Raw genomic sequence first — 20,000 nt, 5'->3', positions numbered from 1 at the left:
TAGCAGCGCTTTGTTAAGTGTGTGTGTGTGTAATAGAGCTTCTTTAAGGACAGGTGTGTGTGTGTGTGTGTGTATAATAGCGCTTTGTTAAGGACAGGGGTGTTGATTGCCTCTGTTGTATATCTGTTATTATTCATGGAATGTGAAAAAAAAAAAATTTGGGGGGAGGATCAGTGGGAAAGACTTTTACATGCTGCCCTCTCTGGATAGCTGAGAAGTGTGTGTTTGTTTGTTTGTGTGTGATTTGTTTTGTTTTAAATGTGCTGTACAGGATTGTCCAGGTTCATAATTTTTTGCTGTAAATACAACTATAATATCTACATGAGTACTCTGATAGGCAACCCTCTGACCTATGACCTGCAAATGTGAACACATGTGCTGTTTGACTTTAATAATTATAACATGTCTGACATGTCTGTGTGGTTCACAGTTGAAATCAGTAACTACTGCTGAACTATATGAACAAAGCATTGCTTTAACACTCTTAGACTCGCTGGTTAAGACTCGCTGCTTTCACTCTTACTGAGATGCAGTAGATCCCGTGTGGTATCGGTGCCAGAAAAACGAGGTCTCAGTAACACTAAATGATTTTCAGTGTGATACTGCTTAGCGTGATGATTCTAAGAGTGATGAACGGTTGCCTAAATATATAGTGTGGTACAAGTATAGTGTGAGATTTTAGTTCTGTTTAGCTTTCTGTCCAGTTGTGTGTGTGTGAATCTGCATTTTTTGCACTCTGCCGTCATCCCACTGAGGGCCAGTGGGGCCAGTAATGAGGGTCTGACACACACACACACGCACTCACACACACACACACACACTCACACTCCGTGTCTCTCACACACACACACTCACTCACACTCACACACACACATTCACACTCCGTGTCTCACACACACACTCACTCACACACTCTGTCACACACACACACACACATTCACTCTCACACAGTCACACACACACACACACACACACACACACACACACACACTCTGTGTCTCACACACACACACACTCACTCTCACACACACACACACACACACACACACACACACACTCTGTGTCTCACACACACACACACACACACACACTCACTCTCACACTCACACACACACACTCACACACACACACACTCTGTGTCTCACACACACACACACACGCTCTGTCATACACATCCTGCAGATGTGTATTCTGCACTTGTCTTAACTCTGGAGTTTCCTGTTTAATCTCATGTTTATATTTACAGCATTTATCAGACGCTCTTATCCAAAGTCATTTCCTCATAGATGCATCCTAGTACAGTACAGTAGGTTAGAGTCCAAGATGCCAGTGAACTAGAATACTGTAGAAATACAGGGAAACACATATAAGCTCTATAACAGACAACAATCAGTGCAATAAACAATAAGGACTAGAGTTTTAGTCAACATCAGCGTAGTAAACAACCCTACAATAAGTACTAGTTTAGTTAGTCAATGTTCCTTAATCTTTTGCTCAGATCGTTTTAGAAGCAGTTTTCTTCCACTTCTGTCCTCACGCTGCGCGAATGGGCATCAGCTGAGAATTGTGTGTAGACCGCAGCACCTCTGAGAACATCAAAAGATTAAGAGCACGATTACAACAGCGCCATCTGCTGCTGAATGGGAAGTGAGGTGCGCTTCGAGAGCAGCCGAGTTTCCTGTCATGGCACGCGTGTGTTTGGTACCAGACTGCGCTGCTTGCGAGGGATCACGTACACGACCTGATGTCTAACTGTCTGTGCTCTGCAGAAAAAAGTTCACAACACGTATGATGACGACAATGACGATGATGATCTGCTGTCATACCCGGTAACCATGGTTACAGCATGGGGCTGCCTTGTTTAACACACTGCCTGAAAGCTGCTCACAGAGTTGGGGAGGTTGGACAGAGGACATTGTGTCCTTAGTGAAGTGTTTTAGAAACAAGCTGAGTGGTACCAACACTATGGTGTCGCTTGTACTCACACGGCTGAGAAAAATATCACTGATCACCAGCTCTGTAGCTGAAAACTTTCAAATCTTTTATTATTTTAAGCTTCTGTAAGAATATTGCTGATGTTTCTCCAGAGTGTGGCCTGGGGTTTGTGTGTGTGTGTGTGTGTGTGTGCGCGCGCGCGCACTCCTGGTGCATGTGCCTGTGTTTTAGCTGGTTTGTTGCACGCGTAGGTCAGTCGCTCAGGTGAGTCTTACCTGAGTCCTGTTTGCCTACAGGACACTGGACTCTGTCCTGCGGAGGAGTCTTTGCGGGACCTTGTTCCTAGCATTCAGGACAGAGTGGAGATGTTAACTGCCAAGTTTACAGGACAGTCACACTCACCTCACAGGCCCCAGGTAGAGCGACACACAGGACGGACTGTCTCCTGGTTTGGAGTGGCTCTGTCTTACTCGAGGACACTACTGTCCTCTGCTGTTACTGTCTTTTCCCTGCTGGCTAAGACTCTTTTCCTTCTGTCCTCTTCGTCCTCTCATTAGCCCATGAAAAAGCCCTCACGCTTCTTTATCGAGCAGTGGTTACGGACCCGCGGACTGGAGTCCCAGCAGCAGGTATCCTGGGTTGCCGTGGGTAACGGGCGCTAACAGTGGCTTGGCTTCAGCTGGTTTCCACAGCCTGACATTTCTGAGCAGACCTCTGTAAAGGTCGTTGGGTCCTGCAGGTTTTGTTTCTGGTGACTGGAGCGCCTTCTCTGCTACAGGAGGGGCAGAGACTGCCCCCTGGTGGCCGAGGGCCGTCACACATCCCCAGTGTCCAGGAGAGAGCTGATAGGCTAGACTGGCTGTTGAACTACAAGCCTGCCTGCCCCAAGGTGACCCCTCCACACTGCCGTGTGCATGACCCTGCCCTACTAATCACCACCAATCTGCACGCGAGCAGAGGGATGTGACAGACACGTTATCCTTGTGTGTCTTGTGAAGGCTGACCTCTTTGTTCTCCGTGCTGCTCGTCTTCTCTCTGCTGTTGGCTAATGTTCACTTCTTCTCCCTCTCTCCATCTGTCCATCCTGTGGAGTCTAAGAAAAATCTCCCACACTTCCTCATTGAGCAGGGGGAGGAGCCTAGTTAGCCCCTCCCCTGTCCCACCTCTCTGCGACAGGTAACACCTCCCAATGCACACCAGTCCAGCAGAGGGAGCCTGTCCCTAACACGCACGCCGTCATCGCTGACCTCATGCTGACATCCTTGACCTCAGGATGGTGGTGATGTGTGTGTCCAGTACTACTGACGCCATGTGCACAGGGAGCTTTTGACTGATGGTTCTGATTTGTTGGACTTGCGTCTGTGATTGTTAAAGAACTTGGCCCTTATCAGTGACACAGGACATTTATGTCTGGACTTAGAGAGCGCGCGTGTGTGTGTGTGTGTGTGTGTGTGTGTGTGTGTGTGTGTGTGTGTGTGTGTGTGTGCGCGTGTGTGTGCAAAGGTATATTTGTGCAGAGTAAGGTATGTGAAACATTTTTGTAGCTCAACATTCTGTTTTCTTGGATTGTGTTAGAACACACCGTAAAAACATTCTATCAGCTACACTCCTGTACACCCTCACGTGTACACCTGTACACCCTTACACTTACACCCTCACCTGTACACTCACACATACACCTGTACACTCACACCCGTACACCCTCACACTCACACCTGTACACCCTCACACATACACCTCTACACTCTCATGCACGTAAACCTGTACACACTCACACATACACGCTCACACATACACCTTACACACTCACACACGTACACCTGTACAACCACGTACTTAGACCTGTACATCCTCACATGTACACCCTCACACATACAGCTGTACACACACACCTGTACACCCTCACATATACACCTGTGCACTCTCACACCTGTACACCCTCACACATACACCTGTACACCCTAACACCTGTACACCCTCACCTGTATACCTGTACACTCTCACTCTCACACCTGTACACCCTTATTTCTCTTTCTCTTTTTTCTCCATCTCTCAATTTCATTTTTTATTGGTCTGCCAACCATAGCTGTATATAAAGATGTATACAGGGGGCGTGAGCTCATTGGCAAAGAAAATAGCCAATCAGATTCAAACTCAGGAGGACTCCAGACCCCCTCTTGAGAAGAGGGATTTGGTGAGAATCACTATGGTGTTGTAGTGATTGCATGTTGTAGTGACTGACTCCCCCATCACGGAACACTGAAATGTGTTTGGATAATGTTGTCCCTTTTAAGAAGACACCTGTACTGTAGGGACCAGGTGAATACTAACAGTGCTCTCTAGTGCAGTGACCATGTGAAGTACTACAGCTACTGTGTATCAACTCCTTTTTTTAACATTGCTGAACTAAATACTAAACCATAAAGTCATTTGCAGTTTTCTGCTTCACCTTTAGGAGTTATTGTCTGTTTTATTGTCTGGTTTATATTGTTTTGGACTAATGGTCAGTGCTGAGCATTCCACTGTTTCTTGTAGCTGCATAAGAAGGGTGTGTGTGTGTGTGTGTTTTGTTCTGCGCAGGGGTCCTTGCGGAAGGAGTTTCCTCAGAACATTGGTGGTAGTGACGTTTGTTTCTTCTGCGGGAGGCGTGTGTACGTGATGGAGCGTTTAAGCGCGGAGGGAAAGTTCTTCCATCGGAGCTGTTTTACGTGCGACTACTGCGGCACCACACTGCGCCTCTCCTCCTACGCCTTCGACGTGGAGGACGGTAAGACATCACAGGCCGCCGCCGGGACAGACGTGTGCAGGACGTCTTCACATGCATTTGATCCCAGTAGTAATTAGAAGAGTCATGACACTGATGGTGAGCAGACTGGAGTGATTGTGGTAGGAGATGCGTGTCATTTTGAAGATATGAACTGTCCCTGTTTGTGAGTTCTGTTGAATGTCCACATTTTCAGAGGTTCATCACTGAGCTCTCACACACTGGCACATTGTTGCCGTAGACAGTACTGGCTTGTCTAGCGTCCCCCCGCAGGTCCGCGCCGTTTTGAGACTTCCCACAGGGACGAGGGGATGATCTGCATGTAGGTGGGAGTTCGGACTCTGGAGAAAACGTCTCCTACAGGCTGTGGAGAGCCCTCTCTCTGTGACTATATATGAAAACGTGCTGATTGTGTGTGCGTGCGTCTGTGTGTCTTTCAGGGAAGTTCTACTGTAAGCCGCACTACTGCTACCGTTTGTGCGGTCAGTCCCAGAGGAAGAGGCTGCCTTCCAGCATGGTTCCTCCCCACCCACAGGTACGCCGCACGCCACCACAGGACCAGCCGCGCTCGCTCTGAGTCGGCGCATTCACAGCGCTTCTGATGTCTGCTTGTTCTGACGTGGACGGTGGACGTCTGCTTGAATGAATGTCCTGGAAATGTCCTGGACGGGGGTTTGTTTTCCTGTAGTGTGAGTGTGTGTGCCGTGCGCATGCACGTCCTGTTTGTTTTATGGACGCTGTGTTCTCGGCTTTGATCTCTTGGCTGTCAGGAACGGCAGGTCCCGGCGGGAGTTCCAGGCTCCACGGAGAGCAGCGTCCGAGGGTCAGCCGGGGAGCGCCCGTCCTCAGGTACCTGCCTCGCCTCTCTCGGCCCCGCCCCGCGCTCCTTTCCCGCGGTGGGAGCCCCTTCTCTGCGGCGTGCAGTGTCCTGGACTCGCCAACAGGGGGCACACAACCCCTTAGACTTACCCTTCCTCTTCACCTACTGCTTGTACCTGTTGTCTTGCCTCACGCTCAACTTCCTGCTCAGTGCCCTGTAGCTCTCACGGGACCAGTTCTGCAAACTCGGCACCGCCCACGTCGGCACGCCACTAATCTCTGGCTCGTGCGTAATCCAAAGACGCATCGTTTGTATGTCATGTCTCCTAATATGTAGTTTTAAAATAGTTTGAATGTGTGTAATCTGTACAGAGTAACATGACATGAAAAGTTATTTAACTGTGAAAACAAAGCCAAGCTCATGTAAACTAAAAATGTAAACGTAACAAAATGTAGCCTCTGGAAGGCGTAAGAACTAGAGTCCTAATCTCAGATTACAGGAATTCTAATAACAGTCGAGTGAAGATTTAAGCAATAACAATACTAGTAGAGTGTAATAACACTAGTGGAGCGAAGTAGATAAATAAACGTGAATGACAATTTGACTCAATAGGCTCTTGGTTGGACTTTTTTTGGCTGTAAACTCTATTATATAGTTCTATGCTTATTATATAATTATAATATGTTTGTTGTTTATATAATTATACTAGCTTTAATATAGCTGTAATATATTTATTATATAGTTATTTGTAGTGATTGTATTATTTAATCACCTATTTCTTAGTTTGTTTTTGCTGAAACCTTCTTCTCTTTTTACTGAAAGATCTTTCTCCTCCCCTCCCCTCTCCAGTTCCTCCTCCCCTCCCCTCTCTAGTTCCTCCTCCCCTCCTCTCCAGTTCCTCCTCCCCTCCTCTCTAGTTCCTCCTCCCCTCCCCTCTCTAGTTCCTCCCCCTTCTCCAGTTCCTCCTCCCCTCTCTATTTTCTGCCTGTAAGGGTGACTATGGTTTTGTACCTGTAAATCGGACCTGTTACAGTGAATCCCTGTATTGTGGTGTTTGTATCGGTGCCTGTGATTGGTTGACTCTGTAAGCTTTACCTTTCCCCCTCCTATCAGAGCAGCCTGTCGCTCAGCTAGTGTCTGTATTGTCGCCTGTGATTCATCAGTAACCTTCACACAACCTTCTGTCTTCTGTTGGTCTTTGTGTTTCTGATCCTTCCATGCACGCTAACACCTCCACACGCGTAACCCGCCACACGCGTAACCCTCCACACGCGTAACCCTCCACACGCTTAACCCCTCCACGCTAACCCTCCACACGCTTAACCCCTCCACGCTAACCCCACATACTAACCCCACACTACCCCTCCACACTACCCCCCCACACTAACCCCACAGTAAGTCTGCACTGTCTTGCTGTCACCCCATGGGAAGAAAATGACTGTTACTGTAATTTTCTAAAAAAAAAAAACTGAAGAAAACATAAAAATTAGAAAGACTTTAAAATATTTTAAAAACTTTTTCAATGCAATAAAATCCTGAAGATCACAGTAGAGTATATCAATGATCAGTGGAGTATATCTGTGATCACAGATAAACCCTATTGATCACAGATATACTCCATTGATCACAGATAAACCCTATTGATCATTTGATCAACCCTATTGATCAGAGTATATCTATGATCAATAGGGTATATCTGTAATCAATAGGGTTTATCTGTGATCGTCGTCCATGTTCATGTGTTGGAGTTCCTGTCTGCTGTGGTGGGTCAGATTAAAATACAGGTGTGTCTAAGGATTGGGTCCACTCGAGCTGAGAGAACTCGTGTGTTTATGGGACGCACGTGTTTATGGGACGCACGTGTTTATGGGACGCACGTGTTTATAATGCATGTGTGTTTTTAGGATATAAGTAAAGTTTTCAGTCATCATGTTTCGAGTCTTCATACCTGTTATCACGTAACCACACACTCTGCTGCATACGTGGCTTTTCATGTGTTTTACATGTACACAGAACATCACAGACGTGTGAGTGACGTTTGTTTGAGGGAGTCAGAGGTCACTTCAGTTATGGGGGTTGAATGAAATGAAAACTCCTGTCATTGGCTTCATAGGACAAGCATGTGGTTCTCTAGTCCACCACAGGGGAGTGCTTCTCACAAAGTGTTGCTTTGTAGGATGGGAAAAGGGTAAAGTACCAGCTAACTGTATTTATTAGTATGATAATATTTTTCTGAATATGTAAATTAACTGATACTATATTTATTGATATGTAAACTCACTGATAATATATTTACATTTATGCAGTTCAACGTATTATGTAGGATAATAACCATAAATAAAGAGACATAACCGAGTTTGTGTTCGTCTGTTTGTATTGATTGACTAATGCGCGTGAACCCTAAAAGACTGTACTTATGAATAATGAATTAGACATTAAACTCATGAATTAAACATTTTTAAGTGACCATGAAGCCAATGATACACACAGCCCCCCTCAGAAAAACCTGCAAAGTTCTACTCACACTCACAAAAACAGTTGGTAGGCGTCTCTGGACTGGTTAGGTGTGAGTTGATCTCCATATGTTTAGGTGACGTTATCTTTGGTGTATGAAGATGAGGAATGAGGAAGAACTGGTTTAATTGGCTGTCAGTGTAACTGTGGCTACGTGTGCTTAGACACTGAGGGCTGTTGGTGAACAGTTATTCATGCATGCACACCTTAGACAGACCCCGCCCACACCTTAGCGAACCTCCCTGTTAGAGCACCTCCAGCAGACTCCTCCCACACCCCTACGAGACTCCTCCCACACGCTAGTCACCTCAGGTTCTGGTCTCTGATGTCCAGATTAACTTCTGCTCTCCCTTGCAGCCCTGGAGGTTAACGGCCAGGCGGAGTCCGTGCTGATGAAGCGTGTGAAGGGGACCCCCGAGCGCATTGAGCTGGAGAACTACCGGCTGTCCATGCTGCGCGAGGAGGACCTCCAGGAGGTTCCAGAGGAGACGCTGGCGGAGCATAACCTCAGCAGCATCTTGGACAAGACTACGGGCGTGGATGAGGCCTCCAGGTCGGTCCAGCAGGTGAAGCACGGCCACATGGCGGAGAGCAGAGCTCTCACCACGTTCTCCTCCTTCTGTAGTAGCTCAGAGTCCGACATGGAGGAGGATGACGAGGAGGCGGGGCCAGCCGTGCCCTCGGACTTGGGGGGCGTGCCCTGGGAGGAGGCTGTGGAGCTCCATGCCAAACTGAAGCGTGTTGGAGAAGGTGGAGAAGTGAACCATGGTGTGGAGATGGAGGAGGATGAGGAGGGTGAGGAGGAAGAGGATGAATCGAGTGATGGTGAGTGTGGTTTGTTTATATTTGTTTATTCCCAGTTTAACTGGTTCAGACTAATGTTCTAGGGATGGGGACGAGGCCTTGGGGACTGTGTGCTGAGTCTCTCTGAGCGTCTCCCGAGCTCATCTCCCAACCTCTTGATGGTTTCTTCTGCGCTGGTCAGATCAGTGATTATGCGGACATTATTGCGGTGGTCCCAGTTCAGGAGCAGCTCTGGGATTTCCCTGGAGAGCCAGCACTGCGGAAGAAATGGAAAATACTGAAACGATGCGGACAAACAGTTTATGTGCAACTGTTTGACTAGTCTAGACTGAATTGTGTAGTTTTGTTTTTCACTTCTTAGGTCATGTTACTTTTTCATTGAAGGTCTCCTGGTAGGTTTCTGGAGACGTACAGTAGAAGTGAACGTTGTGTGTGTGTGTGTGTGAGTGTGTGTGTGTGTGTGTGTGTGTGTGTGTGTGTGTGTGTGTGTGTGTGTGTCTGGAGGTCGACTGAGGTTAAGCGTTTTAAGTTGACCGGATGATGTGTACATGTGATGTGAGGCTTGTTTGGTGTGTCATGTAGTACTGTGGCAGCTCTTCAATTTCTTTCTCTCTCCTCACTCCCCTGCTGTGTGTCTGTGTGTCTGTGTGTGTGTGTCTGTGTGTGTGTGTCTGTGTGTGTGTGTCTGTGTGTGTGTGTCTGTGTGTGTGTGTCTGTGTGTCTGTGTCTGTGTGTGTGTGTCTGTGTGTGTGTGTCTGTGTGTGTGTGTCTGTGTGTGTGTGTCTGTGTGTCTGTGTGTGTGTGTGTGTGTGTGTGTGTGTGTGTGTGTGTGTGTGTGAGAACGTCATCTCCATCATGTGTTTGGATCCCTTGGGTACTTGTGCACCCCGCCCCCGACGTTTGTGCGTCTGTGCGTGCGTGTGTGTGTTGGGGTAACTGCGGCGCTCCTAGAGGGGCAGTATTACCCCTGGGAGAGGGAGCTCCAGTCAGGTGTTTGGCTGGAGAAGCTGACCGATGCCATGGAAGCAGGGACATGTGAAGGTATCTGCCTGTGCACACTGGAGCTGGAACTCCATGGCTGGCTGGAGAACGCTTGCTTGACCTAAACCTCCCTGTTCTGTTCTCCTTAGTTGAACTGGGTGTTCACTCATGACTTTACTGACACAACAAGTGTGTGCAAATTTATAGAGCAGACGTTATCTAGAAGAAACTACAACCAGATCAGAGGTTTTCTAGAAGAAGTTATCTTCTTGCTCATATTAGTCCAGGTCATTAATTGGGTTTTTCCTTGTGTGTGAGGTGTGCAGCTGAGGAACACATTGCTCAAACATTCTGGATTTTGATTGAAAAACATTTTGTTCTTTTTTTCCATGCATGCCTGCAACGGAAAGTTCCAGATACCTCTCGCTTTTTATCAAAGTACTAAACTAGGGCTGCACAATACATCATCATCAATATCATTCATCGTAATTGCAATATTAGCCCTTCAGTACTGATAATAGTGCAAATTGCTTGATTTTCTTTCTTTCTCATTTTTAAATGTGTGTTCTATGAGCAGCATGACTAATCTCGGATGCTCTGATCAGTCACAGATGTTTCAGATGCTTTAGCGCAGGCCAGACTTCACCATGTCCCATCTGGCTTATTCTAGTGTTTTAAGTTGTAAATATATCGCAGTTACAGTCAGGTTCTTCTGTATTTTGCAGCCCTACTGCTAATTAGAAAGTGAATTGCAATGTTGTTATTAATTATATTCCGTGTGAATATAATAATTTAATAAAAGTAACATTTCCCAGGTTTTGTTCTCGTGGGTTCCCTGCATGGCCGTTATTAACGCTGACAGTCTGGTATTTACAGCTGACATCTAAACTTCTGTTCCTGTTTCTTTTTCTCGCGTCGTGTTTCTCTGGCCTCTCTGTGTCTGTTTCTGCTGCTTGTGTTGGACGTTGTCTCCACTGGGACGTGCCGTCTTGTGTGTTTTTGGACTCCTCCTCCTCCCCCACTGCGTGTGACCCAAACATGCCTCTCCCTCTCCAACCACCCCACCTCCCACCGGCCAGCCAGGAACTCACTGCCCCAACTGCCCTTGGTTGCTCTGCTCCCCCCGATGGACACACAGGTCGAGGGGGACATGGCCTCAGGCTCCCAGCCCACCTCCCGCACAGGTAACCCCACCTGGACGAGTCCAGTCTGGCTGCTGGGACTCGTCGGGGGCTGGCTGTGTGTTCTGGGGTGTGGCGGGGGAGGAGTTATGTAAATCTCTTTAATGTGACTGGTTAAATCCAAAAAGACCTCACGTGTCGTGTCATTTCATTATTTCACTGATCAGCCTCTCTGTCCTCAGGATGAAAACGCTGTTCATTCATCACTACTCACTCACGCCACTTTGTTCATTTAGTTTCTGCTGTGTTCAGTTTTGTCATGATTTTTCATGTGGGCGTTCCATGTTTGTTTGTTTGTTTGTTTGTTTGGCTATGATTTTGTCTCCTTGGACTGTCACTGGATACATGGGAGAGGTCTGTGTCTAGACTCCGCCCCCACACAGGCCTTGGCCCCGCAAACCCGCAGCCTTTGTTGTGTCTTTGTGTTTAGTTGTTGTTTTGTGTTGTTTAATTGTTGTTTTGTTGTTGTTTTGTGTTGTTTTGTATTGTTTAGTCCCCTCCCACATGCCCACACGGCACGAGGCTGTCAGGGCCTGGCTGGACTCCCTGTCTGGAGGTAGAGACCAAACCCAGTGTTGTAGCTTTTCCTCAACACATTCACATGCTCACACACGCGCTCTCACACACGCACTCTCACACACGCGCTCTCACACACGCACTCTCTCACACGCTCACACACACGCTCTCTCACACACGCTCTCTCACACGTGCTCTCTCACACTCTCTCACACACGCGCTCTCTCACACGCTCACACATCCATGCTCTCACATGCTCTCTCACACTCTCTCACACACGCGCGCTCTCACACACGAGCTCTCTCACACATGCTCTCTCACACACGCGCTCTCTCACACGATCACACATCCACGCTCTCACACGCGCTCTCACACGCGCTCTCTCACACGCGCACGCTCTCACACACGCGCGCTCTCACACGCGCTCACACACGCATGCTCTCACACACATGCTCTCACACACATGCTCTCACACACGCGCGCTCTCACACGCGCTCTCACACGCTCACACATCCATGCTCTCACACGCGCTCTCACACTCTCTCACACGCGCTTTCACACACGCGCTCTCTCACACGCGCTCTCACACGCTCACACACGCGCTCTCACACTCGCGCTCTCACACTCTCTCTCACACGCGCTCTCTCACACGCTCACACATCCATGCTCTCACACGCTCTCTCACACGCGCTCTCACGCGTGCTCTCTCACACGTGCTCTCACACGTGCGCTCTCTCACGCGCACTCTCTCACACGCGCGCTCACACAAGTGCGCTCTCACACGCTCTCACACACGCTCACACACACGCTTTCACGCGCGCTCACATACGCTCACACATGCGCGCTCACACACGCGCTCTCTCACATGCTCACACATCCATGCTCTCACATGCTCACACGCGCGCTCTCTCACACGCGGGCTCTCTCACACGCGGGCTCTCTCACACGCGCGCTCTCTCACACGCGCGCTCTCACACGCGCTCTCTCACATGCTCACACATCCATGCTCTCACATGCTCTTACACGCGCTCTCACACGCGCGCGCTCTCACCCACGCGCTCTCACCCACGCGCTCTCTCACATCCATGCTCTCACGCGCGCTCTCACACGCGCTCACAAGCGTGCTCACACGCGCGCTCACACACGCGCACGCTCACACACGTGCTCACACACGCACGCTCTCACACGCGCGCTCTCACACGCGCGCTCTCACACGCGCTCTCTCACACACGTGCTCTCACACGCGCTCTCTCACACACGCGCTCTCTCACACACGCGCGCTCTCACACACGTGCGCTCTCACACACGCGCGCTCTCACACGCTCACACATCCATGCTCTCTCACACGCTCACACATCCATGCTCTCACACGCTCTCTCACACGCGCTTTCTCACACGCGCTCTCTCACACGCGCTCTCTCACACTCTCTCACACACGCGCTCTCTCACACGCTCACACATCCATGCTCTCACACTCTCTCACACATGCGCGCTCTCACACACGCGCTCTCTCACACGCGCTCTCTCACACGCGCTCTCTCACACGCGCTCTCTCACACGCGCTCTCTCACACGATCACACATCCATGCTCTCACACGCTCTCACACATGCTCTCTCACACATGCTCTCTCACACGCGCTCTCACATGCGCTCTAACACACGCACGCTCTCACACGCGCTCACACACGCGCGCTCTCACACACGCGCGCTCTCACACACACGCGCTCTCACACGCGCTCTCTCACACGCTCACATATCCATGCTCTCACACGCGCTCTCTCACACGCGCTTTCTCACACGCGCTCTCTCACACACGCGCTCTCTCACACGCTCACACATCCATGCTCTCTCACACTCTCTCACACACGCGCGCTCTCACACACGCGCGCTCTCTCACACGCGCTCTCACACACGCGCTCTCACACACGCGCTCTCTCACACACGCGCGCTCTCACACGCTCACACATCCATGCTCTCACACGCGCTCTCTCACACACGCTCTCTCACACTCACTCACACGCGCTCTCGCGCTTTCACACACGCGCTCTCTCACACGCTCACACATCCATGCTCTCACATGCTCTCACACACGGTCTCTCACACGCGCTCTCTCACACGCGCTCTCACACACGCGCTCTCACATGCATGCTCTCACACAGGCGCTCTCACACACGCGCTCTCTCACGCGCGCTCACAAGTGCGCTCTCACACATGCTCTCTCACACACGCGCTCTCTCACACGATCACACATCCACGCTCTCACACGCGCTCTCACACGCGCTCTCTCACACGCGCACGCTCTCACACACGCGCGCTCTCACACGCGCTCTCACACGCATGCTCTCACACACATGCTCTCACACACATGCTCTCACACACGCGCGCTCTCACACGCGCTCTCACACGCTCACACATCCATGCTCTCACACGCGCTCTCACACTCTCTCACACGCGCTTTCACACACGCGCTCTCTCACACGCGCTCTCACACGCTCACACACGCGCTCTCACACTCGCACTCTCACACGCGCTCTCACACTCTCTCTCACATGCGCTCTCTCACACGCTCACACATCCATGCTCTCACACGCTCTCTCACACGCGCTCTCACGCGTGCTCTCTCACACGTGCTCTCACACATGCGCTCTCTCACGCGCACTCTCTCACACGCGCGCTCACACAAGTGCGCTCTCACACGCTCTCACACACGCTCACACACACGCTTTCACGCGCGCTCACACACGCTCTCACACGCTCACACACGCGCGCTCACACACGCGCTCTCTCACATGCTCACACATCCATGCTCTCACATGCTCACACGCGCGCTCTCTCACACGCGGGCTCTCTCACACGCGCGCTCTCTCACACGCGCGCTCTCACAAGCGCTCTCTCACACGCGCTCTCTCACATGCTCACACATCCATGCTCTCACATGCTCTTACACGCACTCTCACACGCGCGCGCTCTCACCCACGCGCTCTCACCCACGCGCTCTCTCACATCCATGCTCTCACGCGCGCTCTCACACGCGCTCACAAGCGTGCTCACACGCGCGCTCACACACGCTCACACACGCGCGCTCTCACACGCGCGCGCTCACACACGCGCTCACACACGCACGCTCTCACACGCGCGCTCTCACACGCGCGCTCTCACACGCGCTCTCACACACGCGCTCTCACACACGCGCTCTCTCACACGCGCGCTCTCACACACGTGCGCTCTCACACACGCGCGCTCTCACATGCTCACACATCCATGCTCTCACACGCTCTCTCACACGCGCTTTCTCACACGCGCTCTCTCACACGCGCTCTCTCACACGCGCTCTCTCACACTCTCTCACACACGCGCTCTCTCACACGCTCACACATCCATGCTCTCACACTCTCTCACACACGCGCGCTCTCACACACGCGCTCTCTCACACGCGCTCTCTCACACGCGCTCTCTCACACGCGCTCTCACACGATCACACATCCATGCTCTCACACGCTCTCACACATGCTCTCTCACACATGCTCTCTCACACGCGCTCTCACATGCGCTCTAACACACGCACGCTCTCACACGCGCTCACACACGCGCTCTCTCACACACGCGCGCTCTCACACACGCGCGCTCTCACACACACGCGCTCTCACACGCGCTCTCTCACACGCTCACATATCCATGCTCTCACACGCGCTCTCTCACACGCGCTTTCTCACACGCGCTCTCTCACACACGCGCTCTCTCACACGCTCACACATCCATGCTCTCTCACACTCTCTCACACACGCGCGCTCTCACACACGCGCGCTCTCTCACACGCGCTCTCACACACGCGCTCTCACACACGCGCTCTCTCACACACGCGCGCTCTCACACGCTCACACATCCATGCTCTCACACGCGCTCTCTCACACGCGCTCTCTCACACGCGCTCTCTCACACACGCTCTCTCACACTCACTCACACGCGCTCTCGCGCTTTCACACACGCGCTCTCTCACACGCTCACACATCCATGCTCTCACATGCTCTCACACACGCTCTCTCACACGCGCTCTCTCACACGCGCTCTCACACACGCGCTCTCACATGCATGCTCTCACACAGGCGCTCTCACACACGCGCTCTCTCACACGCGCGCTCACAAGTGCGCTCTCACACGCTCACACACACACGCTTTCACGCGTGCTCACACACGCTCTCACACGCTCACACACGCGCGCTCTCACACATGCTCTCACACACGCGCTCTCACACACGCGCTCTCTCACACGCTCACACATCCATGCTCTCACACACGCTCTCACACACGCTCACACATCCATGCTCTCACATGCTCTCACACACGCTCTCTCACACTCTCACATGCGCGCTCTCACACGCGCGCTCTCTCTCACACGCGCTCTCACACGCGCTCTCTCACACGCTCACACGCTCTCACACGCGCTCTCTCACACGCTCACACATCCATGCTCTCACACATGCTCTCACACGCGCGCTCTCACACACGCGCTCTCTCACATCCATGCTCTCACACGCTCTCACACGCGCTCTCTCACACGCACTCTCTCACACGCTCACACATCCATGCTCTCACACGCGCGCGCTCACATGCGCGCGCTCACACACGCTCACACACACGCGCTCTCTCACACACGCGCTCTCTCTCACACGCGCTCTCACACACACGCGCTCTCACATACATGCTCACACACACACACGCGCTCTCACACGCACTCTCTCACACACTTTCTCTCACACGCACACACATACACACGTGGGCACGCACGCACATATGCACGCACACACACACATGTACACACATGTGCACACACCTGTAACAGAACTTGGGAAGATGACAGAACAGCTGTTCTTGAGGTGTCCACACTCATTAACCGCATGACAACGGTTTTTTAACTCTGACCGGTCCGGCATGGTACCGTCACACAGCAGACGAGCGTCTCCTTTAACAGCTAACAGCCTCTGCCCTTAACCGCCTGCAGACACAAACACTGCGTCTAGGTCCAACTCTAAAAAGCCGGTTCAGTTTTGTAAAAGGAGTTGAAAGAATTAAATGAAATTTTATTTCAACATAATACTTTAGAAAAAAATGCATTCTTTCAGATTTTAAGAAATGTGATATTAATTTTAAAATGTTATTATTATCATCAAGATTAGGGATGTTGTCCAGGTTCTTTTTCTATCTTTTTGTCTCATTATGATGGTTGTAATATTTATAACACGTAGTTGAGTTGCTTATTTGTAATTATTTAGATTTGTAGATGTTTGATACAAAATGGCCAATAACTGTGCACTTAGAGTTTAACTTTCTAACAACTTGGACATCAACCATACACCCTAAAGTTTTGCGAAGTCTCTGGATTCCTCTTCTGTACTCTTTATCCCATTTGTAGTCACTTTATCTAAAAATTGACTTTTTTGTGTCAGAAAGATTGGGTGCTTTTAATTTGAAATGAAAAGTCCTGGTCCACGCAGACACTAAGATGCTAAAAGCCTCTTGCATGGTTGTCGGGGAGACGTTTGACGAAATCTTCCACCTTAACCTCTGTGTACCTCTTGCGTGCGCTGTGGAAAGGGGCTTGTTTGTCCAGCTTGTCTTGTTTTGTTTCCCATAACATGTCCTTGTCATGCACAGCTCAATTCTGCTGACGTTAACAATGAACATTTATATCTTTCCATCTTTGGCCTTTTCTTTTATGCTTGCAGTTTGTTCCTGCTTCATATTGTCTTGTTTTTACATGATGCATTCATGACGTGTTCTGTTTGTAGGAGTTTCTACCTCTGATCGTAACGTAGCCGTAATGATCTTCTGTCCTGTCTTCCCGAGAGGCTATTCAGGTGTTTGTCAGGTAGGGTCTGAACTCTGTGCTTCTTGTGACCTCAGAGCCGTGTGAGGAGGAGGAGGAGGAGGAGGAGGAGGATCTGGACGCTGAGGCGGGGAGTCCCGACATTGAGCCTGGAACAGAGCTCGATGAAGGTTTGGCACCTTACTTCAGCATATGAGGGATTACGCTGTGTTCAGCATGTCTGGATGCATGTGCCACGCGTGTAGCCTGTGATATCTTTAATCTGAGAGCATCACCTCGTAATGTTTTCTGTCTCACAGAGGAAATCCCTTCAGACACAGAGGCCGATGCTCTTGTCCAGCTTGTGGAGGAAGCAGAGCCCCACCCAACAGAGAGCAGCCAATCAGAGAGCCCCGAGCAGCTGCCCAGAACTGGTGAGCGCTGGCGTGCACATGTTGTAATGAGCACTAGCGTAAACTTGTTGTAGTGAGCGCTGCATTCGGTATTATATCTGTATTTCTGTTTTGTGTTTCTCTGTGTCTCTTAGAACAAGTGTCTGCAGGGTCACGGGAGTTCATCGTGGATGTCATTCTCTCTCCAGTCCAAAACTCGTCTCCACAAGAACAGCAGGTGGCTTTATTTTGGTTATATTTTCTGGTTTTTACTTCAGCGTTTATGTTATTAAAAGTTTTTTTTTATTGTATTAATTTTAATACTATTTCCACGTCTAGGTCATAGAGAAAACCTCTCCGGTACTGGTTACGTCTCCAGGGAAGCGCTTTTTCCCTGAACCATACCTGCCTGTTGACATCACAGCACACCTTCCTGTATCAGCCACTCCAGACAGCCAGAGTCCTGCCTTCCTCGTGTCGGAGGCATCTCCGATCCGCTCCCAGCCCGTGCCGCTTCCCGAGGCCGTGACCCCCACGCCTCCTGGCCCTGCCGAGGCGTGTGCCTGCTCATCTCCGCCCAACCCCTTGTCGCCCATCTGTGCCCAACCGCTTCCGTGCCAGGAGTCTCCGTCTCCGCTCTCCACAGGCTCTCCGGTGAGGACCCAGCCGGGCGCTGCCGTCACTTCCACGCCTCTGGCCAAACCCGCTCTAGAGAGCCTAAGCACCCAACCTCCCAAACCGCAGGAGGAGACGACAGTCAAGAAAACGGACATCATCGAGGAGTTCTGGCTGAAAAGCGCGGAGATCCGGAGGAGTCTTGGCTTAACCCCGCTGGAGAGGAACATGGATATCGTCAAAAGCCCCGTGCCCGTCTGGTCCAAGGTCCACGCCCCCGTGGACCAGCCTGAGGAGGTGAAGCCGGCCTTCACAGGCCGCGCCGTCATCCGCAGGCTCAACATCACGCTGGAAGGTCAGGTCATCTCCCCTGTGGAGCACAAGACCTCCGTCTTGGACAGGAAGGAACTGAGCTACAGCTCTGGCGTGGGCCTCAACGACAGCACGGTGACCAGCGACAGCTTCAACAACTCGGACTCCACCATGCTCACGCCACCTTCCAGCCCACCCCCACCCCCGCCCAACGAGGAACCCGCCAAGCCCCCAGGCAAGAAGCCTCAGGTTGTTTGGGACAAACCGCCTGTAGCTGATGAGGGACCTAAAGCAGAGGAAACACCTACCAAAGCTCAGAGTTCTACCAGTGCCGTCGTCTCTCCGGTCCCCGCCCCCAGGGCCAACCCACCTGTGGTGATGAGGGCCAAAGACCCTAACAAACCACAGCGAGACCATGTGAGGAAGTCCTTTGTGGAGTGTGTGGAGGACATCCCGTTTGCTGACGATGTGGAGGACACGTACGATGACCATACCCCAGACACGAGTGCCCAGGAGAGGTTTTACACGCCGCCCACAAGCCGAACGCACAGAGACAGGCTGCCCTTACACCTCGCCTTGGCCGGGGTGAACGGCAAAGCCAGCAGCCCTGCGGGTCTGGTGTCCAGAGCTACGAAGGGTAGGCAGCACTTCTCTCCAGAGGCCAAGGAGATCGCAGAGGAACGGCTGAGGGAGAGGGAGAAATCGGTGAAGAGCCAGGCTCTCAAAGATGCCATGACCCAGCAGCTGAACAAGATGAAGGAGGTGGATGTGGCGGCAGCGTCCCAGAGCAACGCCGAGCTGGTCGTTAAAAAGAAGAAGCGCTCCAGCTTCCCACGGGGTTCAGCGGGGAAGACGCCGGAGTCCCACGCGAGCAGGAGTGCGGACAGCTCAGTCACATCCTCCGAGAGCTCCACCAAGAGTAAGAAACGCAGCTCACTGTTCTCCCCGAACAAGAACAAGAAAGAGAAGAAGGTCAAAAATGAGACCAGACTGTCCGGATCCGAGGAGACACCGCCCAAACACAAGTCCCTGTGGAAGGCCATGTTTTCTGGATACAAGAAAGACAAGAAGAAGAAGGAGGCTGCCGGCACGGCCTCGAGCTCCACCACCGTGGATTCCGGACAGAAGGCGTCCCTGCTCAGCCGCTCCTCCGGTGAGCTGAGATATCTCCGGCAAGGCAAAGATTTTTGAGGGGGGTCTCTTAAAAATATTCTAATGAGCAGCATTCTGGTTTTCCATGTTAGAGTTGCGACTGAGAAGACATCTCAGCTTTTCCGAGGACTCGGATCTCTCCTGTGATGATGTTCTGGAACGATCTTCTCAGAAGTCCAAGGCAGATGTAAGTTTATCTAATAATCACAGA

General features: G+C 51.1%; 1 protein-coding gene across 19 annotated transcripts in view; it reads left to right on the top strand.

Moving 5' to 3' along the window:
* mical3a (microtubule associated monooxygenase, calponin and LIM domain containing 3a) overlaps positions 1-20,000 on the top strand; it is a 51,839-nt gene that overhangs the window by 16,799 nt on the left and 15,040 nt on the right. For 14 of the 19 annotated variants that reach the window (XR_014124112.1, XR_014124113.1, XR_014124111.1 and 11 more), the window contains exons 18-33: positions 1,770-1,829; positions 2,232-2,351; positions 2,493-2,564; positions 2,714-2,824; positions 4,516-4,702; positions 5,140-5,234; positions 5,470-5,548; positions 8,391-8,858; positions 9,789-9,878; positions 10,898-11,002; positions 11,493-11,555; positions 17,417-17,509; positions 17,639-17,752; positions 17,866-17,948; positions 18,050-19,790; positions 19,882-19,976. Coding sequence is in view for 14 of the 19 variants with exons in the window: in XM_081715735.1 (XP_081571861.1) it covers positions 1,770-1,829; positions 2,232-2,351; positions 2,493-2,564; positions 2,714-2,824; positions 4,516-4,702; positions 5,140-5,234; positions 5,470-5,548; positions 8,391-8,858; positions 9,789-9,878; positions 10,898-11,002; positions 11,493-11,555; positions 17,417-17,509; positions 17,639-17,752; positions 17,866-17,948; positions 18,050-19,790; positions 19,882-19,976 (3,576 nt within the window). In the remaining 5 variants the exon portion in view is untranslated. Of the gene's footprint in view, positions 1-1,769; positions 1,830-2,231; positions 2,352-2,492; positions 2,565-2,713; positions 2,825-3,027; positions 4,017-4,515; positions 4,703-5,139; positions 5,235-5,469; positions 5,549-8,390; positions 8,859-9,788; positions 9,879-10,897; positions 11,003-11,492; positions 11,556-17,416; positions 17,510-17,638; positions 17,753-17,865; positions 17,949-18,049; positions 19,791-19,881; positions 19,977-20,000 lie in introns of those variants that run through there. The other 5 variants (XM_081715744.1, XM_035525174.2, XM_081715748.1 and 2 more) reach the window with 5 other exon arrangements.

Source organism: Electrophorus electricus, chromosome 6, assembly GCF_041902795.1.
Source record: "Electrophorus electricus isolate QZ-2024a chromosome 6, ASM4190279v1, whole genome shotgun sequence".
In the NCBI taxonomy this organism is placed as follows: Eukaryota; Metazoa; Chordata; class Actinopteri; order Gymnotiformes; family Gymnotidae; genus Electrophorus; species Electrophorus electricus.
This window is presented reverse-complemented; position numbering and strand designations above follow the sequence as displayed.